This window comes from Aythya marila (genome assembly GCF_965140915.1).
Source record: "Aythya marila genome assembly, chromosome: Z".
Taxonomy (NCBI): domain Eukaryota; kingdom Metazoa; phylum Chordata; class Aves; order Anseriformes; family Anatidae; genus Aythya; species Aythya marila.
In genome coordinates, this window is record NC_139080.1 from 849,661 (window position 1) to 871,615 (window position 21,955).

The window sequence follows — 21,955 nt, forward strand, 5'->3', positions numbered from 1 at the left end:
CACTCGTAATTTATGAGTGGTGAGATGCTGTAAGTAGCACACAGCGGGAGGCAAAGGTAAACTTATGACCTAAGGGTGCCATTCAAACAAAAACTCAGCTCTCCCCAGGAGCATGCAAGACATGCCACCAAACATAGGAAAAAACAAAACAAACCAACAAAAAACCCCACAAAAATAAAATTTTAGGAACAAGAGTATTTTTCTATATATTTGACGATGCACAGAATTTAATTTTATCAATTGTTTTTCATTCCCTATTGGGTAACTGATCACCATGATCAAAGCCAGTTCTAAGAAAAATTGCATAATTTTCACTTGGGAAAGGATAACCCCAGTGTAACTGTACCTTAAAAACAAAAAACAGATCCTCTGTGCGAAATAGTTTTTCTGGCATTGAATTTGCCATACTGACACCATCTTCAGTAAATCCTGACCTCTCAAATACAAATCTTTCAAAGAAAAAGCAAGCAGCTGGGGAAAAAAAGTCCACATGTTGAAACAGCTCTACTTGGCTTTTTATTCTTATTTCTACTTTTTGTTATTGACTGCTACTTCTCTATTTATGCAGCAAATTTGATCGTGAAAAGAAAAGCTCTATGTTCATCACTCCTGAAACTGACTTCCCCTTTCCAAACACAGATCACCAAAAATAAATTAGCAAAAGAATACACACACGTGTTGCTGATGAGTAAGTTTCCTCCTGGGATACAAATTCCCCTCCTTTTTGGATGTGAATGATGAAAGTCACAGAGTTGATGGATGAAGTTACCTGTTGTGCTTACCAGCTTTCTAGCACAAGAGCACTTCCATGGTTTAAAGATATAAGTAAGAACGTACGTGAAGGATATTCAAAATATTAAAGATAAATATCCATAAAATATCACAATGAAAGAGCATTTGTATTCTGCAAAACGCAACCATTTCACAAAGTGTAAGTTTCTCCATATTCATGTAGCTTGAAAAGACAAAGTTTTAATAGTTAGCTATAACAGTTAAGGGTTTATTTTTATTTGTTTATTTTTAATTAAGGAAGAAAGTTTCAAATGAGTCCGAAAGATATTTTCTTTATAAATTAGCGAAAAATAAAACACATAATGGGAAACAAACAAACAAACACACACAAAACACTGCTCTTCTGCCCTACATTCTATCTATATGCACATATTCTGGCCTTACACCCAGAAAACCTCCGAGGAGCGGCGGTAAGAGCAGTGATGTACACGTTCCCTCTTTGTTTCATCAGGCAGGAGGCACACACAACCAAGCTCACACTCGGACGTGCCCCCCACCACCAACCCCCCTGCTGGTGCAGGCTTCGTGCCCCCTGCCCAGCCTGCAGGAGGTGGTGTGGGGAGCTCTGGCTTCCCCAGCTGCCACACTGCTCTTTCAAACGGGCACCTGCTCCTGAGCTGGGCACTAAGACAAAAGTGGCCCCACAGTGATGTTACACACATCAAACTTGATTTTTGGCAGACTCATTTGCTGCATGGAACAGCAGCTCTGTAATTTAGAGAGCAAGCAGGGAGGAGCTGCCTCCTCCTCCTCCATCCCTCGCAGGACAGCTTCTGTGTGCTCCCACCACCTGGAGGAAGCTCTGCTCACTGCTTTGCTCCAGTGCAAAATTCAATTCTCATCGGGTGTGAGCCGTCTTTCCATATCACATGCTCTTCTACGTCTTAAACCTAGCCACTGTACTTATGACAGAGAAAATGCAGACTACTAAAGGACCCTTCAACATCATACATCAACCTTCTTCCTCCCACGTAGAAGCTAGCAGTATGGTTAATCACATGAGAGTAAGGTGAGAACTTCAGTGTCAGGAGCTGAAATGACATATCAAATTGTTTCGAAGAAAGTCATTTTTACCTTGCTTAATTTGTCCTTGAGCTGTGTGACTTGCTGCCATCGAAGGAGGTGCCTTCACTTTTGTCATCTCTGGAGTGCCAGGCCGAGGCGGCCTAAACATAACATGCATGAAGGGGAGAGGAAGGAAGACAAGGGAGGAGAAAAAAAAAAAAAAAAAAAGAGGGAGGGGAGGATTATTTGCTAAGACAGTTTGACTAAACAAACTTTGAAAGACAATCCTGTAAAGCATGATGCATCTCATTTACAGGTCCTAGCTTACTCCTTGGTGATTAAAAGTTTGTCTGTATGTTTTGATCTGTTCAGAATTTGACCTACTCTTTAATCTATTTAAAACTAAAACTCAAAGAGGACAAAACTGGCCTCTCATTCCTACTGGCACAAACGTTACTCTAACTCCACATCATATTAAGTTTGTAAGTTATATAACTCAATTAAAAGCAATAAAGTTACTTTGGCACAAAAAATGCTTTAGTCATGACAAGAAGAAATGCACTCTGATCATCTGGGAACCAAAGGCTGCCATAATACCAAAAGGCTGGCAAAATGAAGCACTGTATCAAAGTAGAGACTCTGAAAGCAAGTTGCTGTGAGTTAAAGGGAGTGCTCTCCCTACCTGGTCGGGCCTTTCTTCATGTGGTCTCCAATGAAAGTTGCATTCGTCATGCTCATCAGCGTGTTTGCCAGCGAGATGACAGACAGCAGGTGCTGAGTGGTGACTGCACGCGACACTCCGTACGTCCCCTTTCCCAGTCCTTCTGTAATGGACATCTTCCTTCCCAGCTCCACGCCCTCGTAGGATGGTTTACCTACAGACTGGTTGTAACCGGGGAGCATCAGAGACATGTGGCCACCTCTGGACAGGAGGCCAAAGGACACGGAACAGTGCGGCTTAAGCATCCCCAGGCGATCAAGGCAAAGCTCATCTAGAACAGAATTCAAGCCCCAGGCATGAAGACACGACATAAAAAGCTTTGCTGTATCCATGGTTAGATTATACTCTAATAAAGTTAATGGTTTAGATTTGCTAGAGCGATATTCCGGGTCACCATCTTCTCTTCTCTGCCTTATCGATTCTTCATCCTCATCCTCGTCGTCGAGGAGATGCTCTTTGATATTCTCTTTGATCGTCTCCTTGACCTGCTGGAAGAGGACGGCTGCTCGTTTGCCAGTCAAAAAGGAGCCTCCTTTGTCAGAACCGCCAGACGCCTTCTGCAAATTCTCCGGAGAAATGAGTGCGCTGTTGGGTCTCGAGGCCTCTTCGGTCAGCAGCTGAATAATCAGGGCCTCCACATCGAAGAAGAGCACGTGTATATCTGGATCTGTTAAGTTAGTCTTTATAGCTTGAACCATCAGGGAGTTATGCGAATATTTAGGTAAGTTCCCCTACAAAAATAAAAGAAAATAAAAGGTATTTCAAAATTTTAACTGCATAACCGTCTTTATACTTCTCTTGGATTTAATTCACAAATTGAGGAAGCTCTGTGTGAACAAAGTTTGAAAACTCGCAGGGTATAAAACACAAAAATCATTCTAAAATGCTTCACTGACATAAGATCAGGAATTTCAGAGCTGTGATCAAGTATTGCAGACCTAACATACGTTAATGCTGTAACACTGACACTCAGAGGATTCGGTATGAACACCGGCACACAAGCCTGGGCACTCAGATACTCAGAAAAACAAGGTGACACCATTCCAAAGAATATCCTGTGCAAGGGACCACTCTTTTCCAAACAGAATAGGATGCAGGAAGGTTAAAAATAAATAAATAAATAAATAAATAAATAAATAAATAAATAAATAAATAAAGCTCGAAGCAGATCTCTGCTGCTCTCTGCTGGTCAGAAGCCAGACTGCCAGAGCAAACACAAGCTCGTGTTTGCAAACACAAGCCGTTCTTTCAGCACACATTTTTCATAATATGATTACTTCTTCATCAACCTTTAGCTTCTTGGGTTTGCTTCTGCATGCGTAATTGTTTTCCCTTATTGACTGGGCAAAAACTACCCCTGCTAAAGGATTTAATGCGGTCACAAATGAAACTTAACACCAGTCTCATATCTACAGATTTTAATCCCTAGCATAAATAAAGTTGAGATAATAAAAACCTAGCTATGGCAGTGTTTTGAAAACGTGAAACTATTTCTTTATTGTCAGGATATTCTTTCTTCTCTCTCTCAATACCTCAATCATCCTCTCACATGCAATACAAAAAAATCTTCCTTCAGAGAAGAACCAACGTACACACCTGAACATAGAAATTGTTTGTTCTTAACAGACATCTTGGTATTAATGCATTAAGCACATACTGACATAGAAAATATCATGTTTTGTTTTGTTTTTAATGTTGATCAATATATTTGCAATCTCAAAACGGCAGTAACAGGTTTAAAGAAAGATATTTTAATGTCTTTTGCAAGCCACATCTCTATAGGAAATGCAAAAGAAGCATTACAGTTATAAGAGGTGACCAGCAGGTTCACAGAACCGTGGAACAGCTGAGGCTGAAGCGCTCCAACCCTTTGCAAAAACAGGACCGTGCCCAGGCCAGCTTTCAGCACCTCCAAGGACGGACACTCCAGAGCCTCACCCCATGCAGCCAGTTCCAGTGCTCTGCTGCCCTTGCAGTAAAGAGAAGTGTTCTTATGTTCAGACTGAAATTTCCCATTTCAATTTGTGCTCCTTGTCCTTCTAAGGCTTACCCAAGGGCAGGTGAAGTTAGTTTATGCCTTCCTATTAAAATTTCAGGGTGGTTTGGATAAGATCCTTTCAGTTACAGTGACGAAGACTTGCTATATGTTACTGAATGACATACGAAAATAAATTGCTTGGATACTGCATTAGAAACAGACAAGCTAGAGCAGAACTTACTTTGTCGGATGCCTCAGAAGCTAGCAGGTTAGTGGCAAGAGTCTGCAGTTTTTGATGTGCCACGTTTTTCAGAGCAGCCAGGCTCCGCCGAGTCATGGCCTGCTTCAGGTTGACAGCGGGATGACTGAGGGAGTCCACAGCTGCTGGAACTGCCTCATCACAGGCATTCAGGATTTCTACTGCTGTTATTCCCATCACACACCTGTCCAGTGCACCTTCAAACGTTTTGGAAAGCATTAGTTTAAGCAGGAACAATTCAGAACGTGCAGAACATTTTAAGTACAACAACATGCAAAAATAATTTACACCTCAGGATGCAATGGGTAAAGCTTTAACAGCTATTTTTAGAAATCTAATTTCCAAAGGAATGGATTTTTCCTGAGTTTCCATGAGACTGGAGTCTTAGGGCTCATTCTTACTGTCTTCTCAACAGAGCATTAGCCCCTTTAAAAACAAAAGGAAGGGAAACACAAACCAGACAGACAGACAATAAAACTTATTATTATTCTTCACTTTGCAGATGAAGAAACTATTGGAGATATAAGGTGCTGCATTTCTACACCAAGCTTTCAAGAAAACTACTGAGGAAGCATAAATGCTAATAAACTAAGAGGACACTACACGTGCGGCTAACATCTTAACTGTTCTCTGTAAAGGTAAGTAGGAAAGATATGGAGGGATAAAAAGCCAGAGGAAGCTATACTCCTCCAAAAACAAGTGAGTTATTTAGAATAAATGTTTCAGTATTTGATCTACAAATTTGGGGAACATGGGGAGAGCTAGATTTCTAAATAAAAGTGTGTGAAAAAAATTAACGAGTCTCAGATGCACCTTGCCCAGATTACCGAGTACTATTAAAAATTTTGATCAATGTCTGAACTAAAACTTACCAGTATCCATTTGCCAGACGTACACAGAGCCATCTGAACATCCCACTACCAGGTAGTCATCAGAAGGCCTCCATTTTATTACTTGAATAGGGAAGAGGTGACGGGATGCCAGCATGATGCATTTTTTCTCCCGCAGACTCAGAAGACCTACCGAGTGATCGCTGGCAACAGAGCAAACGCAGTGCTGGACTCTTGCCTTAAAAATGAAAAAATAAAGATTAATCATAAGGCAGGTAAGGTAGGCAGTTCAAGAATCTCTTCTTCACTGGCTGAAGTATAATGATCAACAACCTATTTTATAAGCAAACGCAGGCACATAGATCTATGGCAAAACTTGCTGTTATCACTGGGAACAGATTTTCATTTGCAGAAATTCTCTTGAATTCAACTACCTGCAGGTCAAAAAGAGCAAACAGGTACGAGAACATCCTGCCTTCTGAGCATAACCACGCGATATCGCTACCTCGGCAAAATGTTATGCACTGAACCAATAACGTCACTTCATGGTCATGGCCAGAAATTTCTCAACCTTTCCAGAAAAAGGAAATTTTCTACCAACATGTTTTTCAAATGTTTAAAATCTGAAGGGGAAGTAATTGTGTAGGGTTCAAAAGAATCATAAAAATAATACTTCACCAGCCAATAAAATACAGACTACTTACTCTTAACCCTGTCACTTTTATTTAATTATTTTTATGCTAAAGGCCAAAATATTTTAGCTAATACTGATGCATATTTCTTAGTAAAAGAAAAAAGAGACTAGAGGCATTTTGATTTATAATCCAGAATAGGCATGTCCCTGCACATACACTAATAGAAACACTGCTACAGGTGAAGTTATTCAAAGAACTTCAAATAGGTTTCATAGCTTTGCATTTTCTTCTGGCTCTCCTTAGACTTGGATTATATGCTAATACTTCAGTTTAAATTAAAAAATTCACATCTACACATGGTTTAGATTAACATGCTAAGTCACAGATGTTTTCAAAGGTGACATCCAAGGAAGGTTAGTGTCTCAGCAGAGCTAAGCAGTGCAGAGGTACAGGAAACAGGCTCAAGAATTAGAAGTATGAAAATGAGGATTAAAAAAAAAAGCAGAACATTAAAGAAAAAGGGAACAAGAAGGGAAAGGAAAAAAAGGAAACAAAAGGCAAGGAAACTGTGTTGAGCAAAAAAAGGAGAACCCATGGTTCTCAAATAAACCTGTGTCATATTACGCATTAAATTATTTCTGTTCATTCAATTTATCAAAAAAACAAACAAACAAAAAAAAAAAAACAACAAAACAAAACAAACCACATTCAAAACCTATGGGCTTATGGACCAACTGGTGGGGAACACCTGCCGTAGTGTTCATGGGAAGTGTAAGACAAGTTATCAGTACATATTAGTTAAAACTTACACTACAGTTTTCTGGTGGAACTAGAAGCTGTGTAATTTCTCCACCATGCACACAGAAGATATGTTTCATCTCTCCAGAAAATATATCCCACATGATGACTGAGAAATCCACACCACCTGAGATCAAATACCTTTGATCATAACGAGAAGAAACCTGATGAGGATACAGTAAGCATGTAATTTTGTTTCGATGGCCTCTGAGAGTCCGGTGAGGTGGCCAGCCTGAGGAATTGGGAAAGGTTGAGGGTATGGGGTGGGGAAGGATGAAAAAGAGAAAAAAAATAATTAATTTTTGATAGAACAATTAATAAATTAGATCGCACACACTGCAATCCAGCTGTGCTTTTCAAAAGCTTATTAGCATACCTCTCCGAAGCATATGCTCTCCTTGCAAAAGCTGAACTATAGCAGTTTGTGTCGCTGGCACAATAACAATGCTTCCGTCCTCCCGACCGCAGACCAAACGCCCGTGTGCTGGGATATACACACTGGCCGTAACTTTAAGTGGTTCATTGAAGTTGGGTATTAAGCTTAGTTGGTCTATAATCCCAGCTGGGCGAGGCGTAAGTTTATCAAAAGCTTCCTGCAGGGATATTGAAGTTGTTGTTTGCAGTCCTGTTTAGAAAAAAAGGAAAAAGAAAAAAGAAAAACTATTCATGGACCAAAATAGGAATGCTTTTCTTGGAAGATTTCAAAGTTAAAATACACTGTGCTACAACACCATGTAAAAAATATTGGAGATCGATTCACTGACCTGAGGGAAGCTGCAGCAACACACAGAAACAATACATGGGAGAGAACTGGAAAAGTATATGATTTAAGCAACAAAAGGAAGTTATGTAGGCAGGCAACAATGACCATTGCTGGTGTTTGGAAAAAAAAAGGCCATTAAAACTTAATACCTGAAAAGTGTTCAGAGTAAATTTAACTTTTTAATATGTGATCAAAATCTTAAGTAACTGCAACTCTTAAAAGAAGCAATGAAAAGAAAAAAAGTACACCAAAGAAAGCTTCCTGGATTTATAGGAAAAGCAGCAGTGCTTTATCCAGCAACAAAAGATGTAACAAAATAGAGATATCCGTAAAAAGACCTAGCAAGAAGACATAACTGTAATACCTTCTGCACTATCTTGTTCAAGATTTTCAGGCATACTCCAAATAGACAGTCTTCCTGAAGAGTCTCCTTGGATTAGCAGCTTATAGGACAACTCCCTACGTCTGCAGAAGAATCGAGTAACTGGGGGACATATAAGTAACTGGTAAAAAATAAAATAAAATAAATTAGAACAACTTCAGACATATGCAAACCATGCACGGATCTGAATATTTATTTTTCCCACATAAACTGCTGTACATTTTGAAAGTAGAACAAAAGACGGCTATTCTATGCTTTATCTTTTTTTTATAGAAGGAAGAATAAATACAGCCATACGAATTAGAAGACACTGTGGTTAATTATGAAAAAGTAACAGTTTTAGGGGAAAAATATGCATATATATGTTTTATATACATCTCTATATATATGCATATTCTAAAATTGTTAACATTTCAACTGTAACGATAAGCTGGAGATACACTGCTTGATAAGGAATGTGGCCATAAGAGAAAAGGAAGTTATAATGTTAACAAATAAACACAGTAGATCAAACCTATACATGTTTAAATGCCCAAATTTGGCAACAGATTAAATGGTTGCGATTAAAAAGGGATCCATACAATAGTCTTACATTAACAGCATTTGTAAATGAGACAACTATTTAAACCTAGTAGTACACATGACTAGGTGCATCGCACAACAGTCCCAAAATGTATTAGTTTATAGCAGATACAGTTCACAAATAACATAAAAACAAGTATAGTTAAATGAGCATTTTAGCCAGAATTGGCTTTTCTTTACTTTGCAAGAATCTAAGCTTGCAAACTCAAAGTTGTGACTCTCAAAGCCCTTGCTCAGTGACTGCCTAATCATCATGCACATCACGACTTGACTTCTGCTCCAGCACTGATGAATGATAAACTGTTAGCTTACAAGAACTGAAGATTCACTTGACCATAGACTAATCTCTGCATTTATTTGAAAACCAACAAGAACCAAAACAAAGAAACAAAATAGCAGGGAAATTACATCTGTTTTTCTTCCAAACGTCTATGTTCTCCAGCTAAAGAGGACATTCTGAAGGTCTACTTAGAAAGAGAAGAAAATGTCATGAAGTATGCATATTTAAACTCTCTCAAGGAGAAATACTGACCATAAATGAAAACCCCAAAGAAACGTGTTTTTACCTGTTTATCTGCTCTGTCCAATACGCTGTATAATAAAGGAGGATTTAGATTTTCTACAGCTTTCCCCACATCGCTGCGAAATGAATCACTAGCTGGTAGACAGCTGGGTTTAAGGACAAAAAAAAAGGAATAAAATGTATTGTATGACTACAGTGATCACTCTATCAATAGCTAACTAAATAATATGCTAGATTCTTAAGCAAAAACAGTATCCAAGCCCTTAAACACTGCATTTTCAGAGTTCAGAGTTTCCAAGTTCAAAACATTTGGCTTCAGGACCAAACCACACCAAACTCAAGTATTCCTCCAACAGACCACCACGTAGATCTGCGTGCTTCTTTGTGCTGTGATGGCACATGGAGGTCAGAAAGGATTTCTTGTCTGACTTATGTGAGAATATTGGAGGCTCTATACGATAAAACTGCATCTCCACCCAGAACAAAGAAATGTTTGCATATCACAAATTAAAAGATGTAAAAAGAAAACCATAAACCATTCAAACCATTCAAAATGTCTCATGCTTTAATCTAAAAAAAAAAAAAAAAAAAAAAAAAAAAAAAATAGGGAATCAGAGTGTTTCATTGTTGAGTACCTGGGTGGTAATTTATATATGAAACTTTGTCCATCTTCTGTCCACACAATGACTTTATCAGCTGACACAAAATCGCCACCGGTCCAGGTCTGTTCATTTTCACTAGGGAGCGAGCATAAAAGGGAATAATCTCCAGCATCAAAAACCTGAAAAGAAACACAAAAGTCTATCAGTCATCAACCAATTGCAGATTAAAATGCCCAGGCAGCAGCTAATTGCAGTTTCCACACATACATATTGAAAGGATTTAGGACATCTTGATCTGAATGTCTTACTGGCAATTTAATTACACGAGGTGCTACGGTGAGAATAAGCGAGCGTTTGTTCAGCTTTCCTTACCCTCCAGTACTTGGAGCACACCACCAACAACGACCGCTGGGTAAATGAGCAGAAAGAGATGCTTTGACAGTTCTGACAATAAATAGGTTTTGACTCCTCTTCAAATATTGGTGTGGTATCCTGAAAAAAAATAAACAGGCAAAGTAATTACATGAAATTATCTCCATTTTATTTAAAAAGCCTGCAGACTGTCACAGATATGAGAGTAACATATCTGTTCAGAGGAGAGCTAAAGAAATGATGAGAAACTGGCTTGTAGAAACAGCCAAAAATGACACCACCAGGAGGCTGTAAGTTTTATTTGGAGAGCACATGTGCACAGCCCCATCGGGTGTGAGTACTGAGCAGCAGGCAGAGAGCTGAACTGCTGAGCACACAAGGCTGTTTCCTTCCTCATGCCAACAAGCTCGTGTCCCTCGTGTCCCCAGCCACAGACTGGGTTAGAGGTGAAGGTTCAGCCACCACTGACCACACTTTCCTGAGATCCCGCCTAGCACCAGCAGGCAGCACTGGACCTCATCCCTCCAGCCCTGCACCCTTTGCTGAGCTAGGGCATCAGAGGGGCTACCCCATCGCTGCTGGGCATTGACCACCCTCAGTGCACATGACAGCGTAACTTTTGGTTATGTTGAGGGCAGTTTCTGATAGCCTGTCCGGATGAAAACGCACCCAGCACCTGAAACTGGCAGTCTCTACCCAGGCAAACGTGTATGGAAATCAGGTAACAAGGAAACGCCCAGCTGATTTTTTTTTCCTTGCTCAAACTGACCTTAGAACACGACAGAAAACATGATGGAAAAGGAACTATGTGATTTCTTAAGGTGCCAGATGGCCAACTTCTATGGAAAAACCAAACCCCTGTCACATTTCTTATTCTATTATTCCTCATAAGGAGATCTGCAAGAGCACGTGGCATCCTCTTTTGTCACTTAAGTCTAACAAATTCCCCAGCTGGACAGATTAGTGGTGCCTATTTAGCACCGTCACTCTCGGTGGATTACCTTTCTTCTGGACAGCCAGCTGAAACTAAGCACATTCAGCTCACATTTCATTCTTGCAGGGCTCCCACCACCCCAAACAGACCGTGCTCCTGTTTAGCTACGAGTTTCTTACTTTCATGCCCTTCACTGTACTATGCAGAGTCAACAGGTATTTATCAATATCACGTTCTGACTAATGAGGGCTTACCCTGCAAGGTTTTAATATAAAATTTGTCCCTATCAGTTCTGCATACAGCATAGCATCCGCATCAGTTTGGAAAGCTAAAGGTTACTGAAACAATCTTTTGTTGCTAAATTCACTTTGGATCTCAAAAGCCTGTGAGAGGTACAAGATAATTTCAGGAAAGAACAGGACTTTCAAAGAAGAAAAACTAAAACTGAATAGACCAAAATATTTGCATATTATTAACACAAACCATTAAACGGTAAGAATAAAAAACAGAATTGTAGAAATTAATTGCTGCGTTTATTTTGAAATAAGTTCTGTAGGTATCAAACAAAGAACATCATCTGCATTAGGATTTCTGTTGGTAGTGCTTTGTTTTTAACAAAGCCCATGGTATTCCAGGTAGCTGGAAGACCAGGAAAAAGGATTAACAGATGTTCTCTCTTCATCAGAGCAGGACTTAACGAAAAAAAAATCTGGGAGTTAACAGTTGAGGGTGGTACGTCCTTTAAGATTTTTGGGAAATGTCACTAATTCAGAAGCCTTTGCTCACCTGCATGCGACTCACTTCAGAGGTTATTATCCATACTTTCAGGATGCCAGTCACCGAAACTGCTACAACAGTATCCTCTGGGGAGAAAAAAAATAGGCTGATAAATACAAGAATGTCTTCATTTTGGTAGGCACTTTTGCATATCTGAGTATGTCTGACATGAGGGGTTGTCTCATCACTGTCTCCAAAAGCAAGATGCTTCTCTTGCAGGAGGAAAGCCCTCTTGCTTACGCCTAGCTGTTTGCCCACGCCAGCCTGTGAAGCTGCTGAAGCTTAATGGGAAATGTGTGCTAGCTGTACGCTGCGCAAGCAGCTTGCCTGGGGGTTCCCCAGCAGTGTCTCTGAAAAATGAATCCATTCCATTCATTAACCACGCACACCAACCCCTCTCAACACAAATCAACCCCCCCCCACACAACCCACGCCTATTGCTAGGCACTTTCTAGAAATTCCTGTTTTTCCCAGGCAATTCTGCTGAAGGACAAAAATCCCCAGGCCAAGGGATAACTTCTTGATTACAAAAACACAAACACGATTAAAATGATTACAAAACACAGAGTGAAATTAAATGCAGTAGCAGGGAACTTAAAACCAGAGGTCGCTTCCCGTTGTTCCAGCAACTCAGATGTTGTGGAGACAGCAATTCAGCGTTCCCACAGCAGCCCTTTGGGAACAGTTCACAACTGCTGTCAGCCCTAATTGAAGGTAAGTCTCTTTCCTTCACAATCTTCTTTCTTAGTGTTCCTCAAACTCTCAGAAATCAACAGCTTCACCAACAGAAGAAGCTGAATGAGGCACATCTCCACAGCTGCCAAAAATTTAAAGCTTGGCATCTGAGCACAAACTACCAGCGAAACAGATGTGTGGACAGGTACTGCTTCGAACCACATTAGCTAATCCACTGCTTTACATTCTGTCTGCCCACATACTTCTACACTAAATTGCCTGGCATTACTTTTAGAAGTTCCTCTCTCTGCAGTCTTCATTTTTTTTTTTTTTATTGTGTACTGTAATCAGCACTTTTCCTAAACACATCTCCTGCAATAATAGCTTTGAAAATGTTATGACAGCACTTCTCGTCAAGCTACTAATCACAAGGAATATTCGCGGTATGTATATATCTTGTCAAAATCACAATTCCCGGCGTGCCAAATGATCTCGATGTATGCCACACATCACATTAGTAATGCAAATGACAGCCTTAGCATCTAGAGTGCTTGCACCTCTTCCTTTAGCCTCGTGCCAGTTTCCAGGCTCTTGCTATCACAGCGTTCTCCAAAACCCTTTTTCAATTCTCAAAGAGAAAACAAGTTATCACTCTAGCGGAATGTGCTTTTATTCCAGAAGAAAAAGGCCTCTTCCTGTAGGAATGCTCCTTGTCCTTCGGATTTCAGCACATGCAGACACTGAAGATAACAGAACTGAATTACTTACCAGGTGAGCCTGGAACCTGTTGTAGCCAGTTTCACTACCCGGCTGCTCATTTTAGGTTTTACTCGTGAGAAAGCACTAAAATGTATCCCGTGGGAGTTTTAGCTCTGGCTAAAACAGGAACAGAAAGGATACCAAAACCACAACGAGTCTCCTCCCTGCACACTTTCAGGGACTAGATATAACTATGTATGCACTGCTTTTTTGAGAAGTTGAAAATAATATTACCTTACAGGGAGGCAAAGCCATAATAAAAGCAACAAAAATATTTACCTTGTGTTCGATTGGATTTAATGATAGTCATGGAGCTGATCCAGTCGGGAGATATCTTTGATACCAAAGAATAAAGAACTTCAAGGCTGGTAGCATCCACAACAAGAATTTCTGGATAATGGCCGTGGCATAACAGTCTCCCTTCGCGCTGAGTCCCGACTGTGAACTGATAGAACTAAACGGGTATTAACACAGCACAGAAGTTACACTCCATGTCAGACATCGACTGCTTCGTTTTTAATCGAGATGGTAATTCCAGAGATACATTCTACTGGCTATATATTAAAAATTGCTCCTGGGCTCTGATGAGCAGAGCTTTTGCTGAGGCCCCCAGTTGCTGTTATCTGCCTGAGGCAACCCTTGGATGGCTCTGCCAGCTCTGGAGGCAGACAGGAGCCTGTAACAGCCCTGCCTGCTGAGGTCAACCTCCCTCTCCCACCTCCCCCAGCAGTACTTCTCTGTTTTACCCTATTCCTCCATTCTTTCCAGGATATCTAATTATTTTTTCCCCCAAAAGCTGAATTAAAGCACCTATGTCCAGCTCTAGGGCATTTGATGATACTGCATAACTTTCCACACCTTGTTTTAATTTTTAGTAACTGATCTGTAGTTATCCCTGCTGCACAGTAGCGAGCAGGAGCTCTGAAGCATACCCAGAGTACTAACCTGTATGCCAGTGTGTGTGCAGGCCAGCTTCGTAAACTCTATGCATCTCCCATCATTCACATCCCACAGACACATCTCCCTAAAACAAAAAAGACCGATTACAGCCACTTCCAAAATACTTCAGTCTTCCAAGGAGTAAAAAATTATTTATACTGGGAGAATCTGAAACATTTATTATTGACTATGTGAGTTGTATTTAGGTAAAGGAAACTCAAAATCTACTTGAGTTGATTCTAGTTGAACCTACACAGCCTGTTCTTCCCTATAAAAACAAAGGGAAATGAGCAAAATGAAAAAATACATCATAAGCAATCAATATATTAAGTAAATGCAAGCATTTAACTGAGAATTTCTTATTTCTCTCCCCACTATTTCAAATAATTAAATACATCTGCTGCATCCCCTAAGGTGTCCAAAGATTAGCTTGCCTTTTCCACATCAGCAAGGAAGAAAAGTATATTACAGAAAAACAGAACTTCATCACATGGCAGTGAACACTGGCGGTTTTTCAGAGGTTCCAGGCTGGCCGGAGCTGGCAGCATCACCTGGTACTCTTCATGAGGTCACGGAACAACCAATTATAAATGGTATCAGTAGATATTTTCCTGACTTGCCTTATAAGAAAATATTACAGATACCGCTATGAATGAATTCAGATTTCAGAGGGGTAAGGAACCATTTCCCACTTTTTACTGTACTTTCCCCCAATATTTTCACTTTCAAAGTTTTAGATTAAAATTTAATCAAAACAGAATCTGTCAGCTGCTGCCTCATCTTTTTTCCCCTTTGCTTTGGATGTATCATTAAACATCGAAAACTTTTTTGGTTTTAAAACCAAAATGAAAAGACTACTTGGTACTGAAATCACTGCAAGGCAGAAACACTAGGTTTTGAGACACTCTGTTCACAAAGTCCAGGTTAAAAGGTTGTTTAAATACATCGTTCCCTGACTTTGTCAAATAAACTTATTGGGTTTGTTTGGATACCAACTGACTTCTATCTCTCCAACTGCATTTATATAGGCAGAGGCTAAGAAATTTCTTACTCAGCCACAGTTGATCAAATCAACCTTACCTTCTGGTAACCAGCCTTTAAAAACAAAACAAGAACAGACTCCAACACTTCTTTTTCCTTTTATAGCTGGTTTTGCATACCAGCAGTCTGCCATTCAAACCCTAAGTTCCACACATGAATGAAACAGCAACTCTCAGTAACAGATACATGCCCTGTAAGGATTATCTCTGGAAATACTTTCAGGTCAGATATTTTGCCTAATTAAAGACAGCTGAATTAGAAAATTGAGCTTTTCAAAGCAAATGTTGAAAAAGCAAAGCACAAGGGCATACTTCTAAAGAAAATAGAAAATTATACATGCACACCAAATCTAAGTGCTCAAGTTTATACTGGTTTAAGAAGGAATAACGTGTGTGTAGTATTACCCTGTGCTGGTAAGGCTCAAGAAGATGCTAAAATCAGTAGTAATGAGATGCTTTGCACTAAGACAAGTGAAAGATGACCCCATCCTATTCAATGCAAGCCCACAGAGGACGGCTACTCATTTGGAACTGAAGTGCTCACACTCTTCTTAGAAACTCAAAAGCTGTTCTAGACTCCTGCTGACAAGACTAATTACTTCAGCTGCCTGAACCTAAACTAGGCTCAAATTATGGCAAGAAAAAAAGAGTCACTCTGTAAGAGGAACAAAACCATGGCCTGCTTCCTAGACACTGCTTGCTGGCGCCTAGGCCTGGGCTGGCACACGGTCAGCCAGAACACGACTGCAGATACACAAGGGTACAGCGCCTGCATCCTCCCTGCTCGCGGGGATTCGGCTGCCCAGGCTCCCAGCCAGCTTTGATAAGGAGCTGCCTGGCCTTGAGGAGCTCTGGGAACAAGCAGGGAGCTTCCACAGTGCTTGCTGGTCAGACGCCTGCGGAAAAGCTCTGGAGCAGGCGTGGAAACCACTGCAGACGTACAAGCAACAGCATCCAGCTGCAGCAGAACTGCTTGATAAAGAGGTTAGAATGCAAAGAAGTAGGTGAAAGCAACCTGAACTCTCCCCTACCCTCAGCCTCCATTATTTAACAGCCCCACACGGTAATAAATGCCCCGAAAACTCACCCGCTCTCCGACGCGCTCACTACGTACTGCTTTTCACTGGAAGCAGAGGCCTTCGATAAACACGTAACTGAGGCTGTGTGGCCAAACAGCAGAGCTCGGGGATTAATCTAGAATCAGGGAAATAAAACGTGAGGCACCACATAGTTACTGCGAAATAACAAAGGCACTTTACTTAACTTGAATACACATATGCCAGATTTCTCTTTTACATTATATAAACATGTTAACATACATACACATTTTATTAGCACAGCTGTGGACATCATCTCAAGTTTGCATAGAGTGCTGTTATATTATGTGAAAAGACAGTTTCTACCTAGCACTGCAATGTCGATTTGTGAAAAAATGCACTTTGCATAGAACTCAGGCCAGCAACAATTTTAGATCACAGACGGACTTTGGCCTGAGTCAAAATAAAAAACGGTGCTGTACTGCAAAAAGTGTTTCTCCCCCCCAGTCAAGCAACTTCACAACCCTCTACATTCATAAATAAGTTTATATACAGTCCATTCACAGATGAAAAATGAAAAAAAAAGTCCTTTGTCCATCCTAGAAAGAAATTTTTGCCTTCTCCTGTTGTTTGTTTTTTTTTAATACATTAGACATAAAGATATTTTCTGGGGGTAACTCAGATATTGAGATTGTTAGGTATCCAACCTAACTTCTTCCTGAAGCATGCTGTATTTTATGAGAAATGGTTACTTCTCTAATGCATTCTAGGATTTTCATACTCCTGTACTGGGGCAATTTACTGAATTCTATTCAAAAGAGACACTTGCAGATTTCAACTCCAGAGCAGCCTCTGCCATGTGATACCATAGTTCTGTGTATAACTATCAATCAATCATCAATCAATTAACAATCAATCTTTATCTCTGCTACAAGCGTTTTTTCCTCGTTCCGTTTTCAAGGAAATCAGCAGTTCTTTTATTCAAAATAACCTTAAAGAGCTCTCTAAATACAGCTCTCTGGTCTCTGAAATCAGTTTCTACAACACAATGTGAAGCAGCTATACTTGAAAGCAATGGTAAGTTTAGAGTAGCTCCAGAAAAGGGGAGATAATTATTTTTAAAAGTTACTGCAGGAGCAGCAATGGAGTATGAGAACAAAAATGCCTCTTTCTGACCTGAAATATTCACTACTGGGGGCATGATGTCACATCCAGGCCTCATCTTATGAAGGGAGGAAGAAAGGAAAAACGAATGGAGTATAACAAGAGCTGAAGAGCAGAGTAGATACTGCCCTGTAATACTGAAGACTAAATCATTTTGGGAACAAAGATACACGCTTAAAGCACATGGAAAATTAAAAATTATGCAGAGGCTTACCTCTAAATCCAGAGAGAGGTCCCAGAGACATATCTGTCCGTCGTGGCAGCCCGTGACGATCATGGAGACGTCATCCATTAGCAGCAGCGTTGATATGCAGTGGGTGGGAGCCTTCCGCCCCCACAGCACAATGGGCAGCACCAGGCTGTTCCCTGCCATTTTGCTCTCACACCTGCCAAGTCAATCAATCAAAGTGATCAATAGCACTTAGCAGCAGGTACGCCCCCTCTTCACCTGGCACCCAGTTATCCCTTCCCTCCCTGGGGAAGGTGCTCACCTTCACGTAGGGATGGAATAACATACCAAAACTTGAAAAACCCAGGGGAATGGGCTGCCGTTACACCTCACTAGTTTGCTTTCTTACAAAAGAAGATACTTGCCAAAGATACTTTTCAACATTTCAGCATTTCCCAACGTACGTGAATAGTTTTGCCCCAAATCACCCTTTTTACAACATTTTGAAGTAGCGCATGCCTCAAGTCCCAGGGCTGCAGCACCCATCGTGGGCCTGACCAGCAGAGTTCCTCATTAGCAAACCCAAGGACCTGTTGTCAAAAATAGGCTCTGCAGCTAAGTCCGGATCACCGTACACTTTCCAAACCTGTTCCTCTGTCAGAAGAGCCTGGCACGAATTTAATGAATGAAACTAGTGGGATTAAAGTTACCTTCACTCATCATTGGTAGGACCCAGGTATCAGGCATGCACAAGACCTATTTCAAGAATGTGGAGTCCAACACAAACTAATGCTGCATCTCATCTACGTAAGCATCAAGTTGAAATTTCTTCAAGAACATAGTTTTACACTAATTTCGACAAATGCTGCTGACATTTAAAGTGCAACCAATCCCTGCAGCCAGAGGAATGGAACCTGGTAATGCCCATGGAAAATGCATCACGTACTTGTACGCTGCATCCAATCTACACTACAGGTATTAAAAGCTACTTTAGAGCTATTAATTAATAAATAAATATAACTACAGACCGCTGATCAAGCCCACTCTCTATTATGGCACACTGGACGCTACCTTGAAATTAGTAGTTGTAAAAGCCGCCCGTAAGCACAGTGTTAATTGTTATGCAATGCCAAATCAATTGTTCCCAGCCTGGGTGCTGACAATATGGAACCGTACAATAATCCTGAAAGATGCAAAGGGTACAGCGCCCTTACTGAAAGGTGCACGGCTGCCTAACATCACGTAACACTCAAAAGTAGTAAGTAATACAGAAGTCACCTAACAGATTTTATCCTTTCCATGCAGACAAACACGAGAGCAAGCACTGCAAACATTACCAGCAGGACACTTTTTACAGGCTTACACATACCCACATTTCCAAACTTGTAGAGAAGAGAGGAAAAATAATTCTTAGAGCATTTAACACCAACCCCTCGGGAAGAAAGCGCAGAAAGCAAAGCTACCTCTTTCCTTCCAGTTTTTTACTATGGTATCGCAAAGCCTTCAACAGAAACTTCATTTTCAGGAAGCACCAGGGGCTCATTTCTACGGCTGCAGAGCTGGGACCAGGCAGACGAGCAGCTCTCTGGCATCACCCAATGTCAAACACAGCCCGGCAAAAACCCAGCCTCGCTTACGCCTGTCAACGATCGATGCATCTCTTTATTTTACATCAGCAATGACAACCTACAGCAGCGAATAAGCACCGTGCCCATTGACAGACGGTCCCAAAGCACGCAGCGAGGTCCCCAACCATACAAAACCACAACAATCTCATGTTATCGTGCATGCCCATAAAATCCTCTGTGAGTTAACCTGGCTTCACTTTCAAACTACCTCTGCCAAAGACACAATAAATACAGAGACATGGGGATGTGGGAAAAGACCAATTATTACTTAATTCGGGTTAGTGCCTTCTGCCACAATTCACGCTGGGAAACCAACCCCAGTATTCTCCAAACTGGTTGGCGTTTCTGCCTGTCCAGCCTTGGCATCTACTTTTATCCTTCTACGTGACCCCAAAAGACAGGCAGAAAACCCCCCAACCCTCCCTCCATCCGCACGCAAGCTGCTTCTGAAACTTCATTTTACTTGTACCTTCTGCAAGCTTTCCCACAACTTTCAGCCCTGAGAAGCCAGAGCTGTCGCTGAACCTCCTAAGACTCCAGAACTAAGAGAGAGCGTCCATGATAAGGGTTTTACAGAACAAGCAACACCCAAACAGAAGTAATTTAATGGTAGGAAGCTGTACAGCTGGTGAGCGACCTGTCACCCGCGCCCAGCCTCGGCACAAATGAACATCTGCTTTTAAATAAACCCACCCGTGCTGACGTTCAAACAAAGCAATGAGAAAGGGTAAGAATTAATCATTCCTTTCCCTATCGATGTTTACCACGTGTTAATGTCATTTTCCTGTATTTTCAGCGCAATTTGAATTCTGTTCTTATTCAGATTTGTCACCAGCAAGCACAGGGCTGGCTGCCATCCATGACATCAGCACAAACCTTCGAAATGGGTTGCATATTTTCAAGTGAACAGCGATTTGTACGCCTAATATTTAATATATATATATTAAAAAAAAAAAAAAAAAAAAGGATGCCGAGGTGGGGAGAGGAAAATCCAGTGCTTTACCCAGTTACAGAAATGTTTCCCTGTCGGAACCCAAATATTTACACATTCACACTTCTAAGTAAATAAACAAACCGCTCTGTTATTAAACACAAAGGGTCAGTGACACGTGCTAGTTAAAATCTCGCTTGTTTCAGGTCCGTCAGGAGTGCTCAGCAGCTTTGGGAATTAGTTGGGACTCACTATAAGGGGATCAAATGCAAGTATTTCTGCTCTCTTAACCTAGCAGCAATCCAACAAGCCCACAGCGCACTGAGGGTGGAAGGCTCCTCGGGAGGTGCTGTGCTCCCAAGCCCTGCACAAGATGGGCCAGCAGCTGCCCAGGACGGCGTCCTGTCCCCGCAGTGCACAACCTCTGGTTATCAACCTCTCCTCCCCAAGGAGGCTTTCGTTTCGCTTTGCTGTCTGCCCAGCAGAGCGCACGGGAACTCCTCGGGACTCGGTGTCAGAGGCTGGCTCCAGCTGAGGTAACTCCCACTGCTCTTCCTTGCCCACTGCTCTTCCTCATCCTCCCGGCCGGTCATCTGTGTCATCACGGAGGCCACCACGCTGCTCAGAGCACAATTTCCTCTTTGCGAAGCCATCAGACAAGTCTCAGAGCACTGTTTAAAGGCTAATACCTTTTCAGTAAATGACTCCCTCTTTTTTGGTCCAAGAAATGTTGGATGACACAAAATACCGTAAAAAGATCTGCCTGCTGAGTTTGTCAAGTTTGACACCTAACAAACCATTATTATTCCAGCTCGCATGGGGCAAGCACCGAACATTAAACCTGGGGAGCGACGCCTGAGGTTTATCCCCGCTCAGACACGCATGCACACGCGGATAAACACGCAAGGCAGGACAGCAGCCGGCTAATTAAGCCGTCAGGTGCACTCGCTGTGATCATTAACTGTTCCCATTTCAAGATTAGAAAGAAATAAGGCAGCTGCCAAGGGGCACCTCGGTGGCGAGGTGCTGAGGGGGGGTGACGGGCCCGTGTCAGCCCGGTGCCGCCCGCAGTGCGGCAGGCGCCCGCCCCCCTCCCGCCCCCCCTGTGCCCCCCGCTGCCCCTCTGGGGCGCACCGCAGGAACCCCAACTAAAATATTATCACCGCCAGACCCCCCCATATAGCCGAGCCCAGCGGAGCGCACACGGAGCCGCCCCCCCGCGATGCCCGGCCGGGCAGAAGGGCTGGGAAAGGGGCTTTAAAGCACCTCACATGGCGGAGCGGTGCCGGCTCCCCCACTCACCTGCCCTCCCTGCCCTCCTCTCCTCTCCCCTGCCCGGCGCCGCGGGGGGAGCGGGCCCGGCCCGGCGCGGCTGTCGCAAAGCGGCGCCTGACGGCAGGACACAGGGCGGGGGGGGGCGGGCACCGCGCGGCGCCGCCCCTCAGCACGGCCGGGCCGGCTGGCACCGATAATGAACAAATAAACGGTTATCTCTGCGGCTGAAATAAGAGAGAACGCTTATTTTTATCCAGAAGGAATGAAAAGAGTGAAATCAGCTCGCAAATTGTTTCCCTGTGTGGTGTTTGGGGACGTGGGGTCGGGATGTTCCACGCCCCCGGTTCCCTGTAACCCATGGGTAAAGGCAAAGCAGCTCTGAGTT

At 42.1% G+C, this 21,955-nt stretch overlaps 1 protein-coding gene across 1 annotated transcript in view; it reads right to left on the reverse strand.

The window, feature by feature from the left end:
- The window catches only part of LOC309889771 (WD repeat-containing protein 7-like), a 124,572-nt gene extending 102,905 nt beyond the window's left edge, over window positions 1-21,667 (reverse strand). The window contains exons 1-16 of the mRNA XM_082782800.1: window positions 21,598-21,667; window positions 17,782-17,953; window positions 16,454-16,560; window positions 14,333-14,411; window positions 13,667-13,841; window positions 11,963-12,039; window positions 10,243-10,362; window positions 9,904-10,049; window positions 9,312-9,414; window positions 8,146-8,284; window positions 7,395-7,643; window positions 7,030-7,250; window positions 5,628-5,823; window positions 4,738-4,952; window positions 2,480-3,249; window positions 1,867-1,958 (exon numbers count right to left, since the gene is read on the reverse strand). Of these exons, the coding sequence (XP_082638926.1) occupies window positions 1,867-1,958; window positions 2,480-3,249; window positions 4,738-4,952; window positions 5,628-5,823; window positions 7,030-7,250; window positions 7,395-7,643; window positions 8,146-8,284; window positions 9,312-9,414; window positions 9,904-10,049; window positions 10,243-10,362; window positions 11,963-12,039; window positions 13,667-13,841; window positions 14,333-14,411; window positions 16,454-16,560; window positions 17,782-17,940 (2,848 nt within the window). The 5' untranslated portion in view covers window positions 17,941-17,953; window positions 21,598-21,667. The remainder of the gene's footprint in view (window positions 1-1,866; window positions 1,959-2,479; window positions 3,250-4,737; window positions 4,953-5,627; window positions 5,824-7,029; window positions 7,251-7,394; window positions 7,644-8,145; window positions 8,285-9,311; window positions 9,415-9,903; window positions 10,050-10,242; window positions 10,363-11,962; window positions 12,040-13,666; window positions 13,842-14,332; window positions 14,412-16,453; window positions 16,561-17,781; window positions 17,954-21,597) is intronic.
- Window positions 21,668-21,955: the final 288 nt, after the last annotated feature.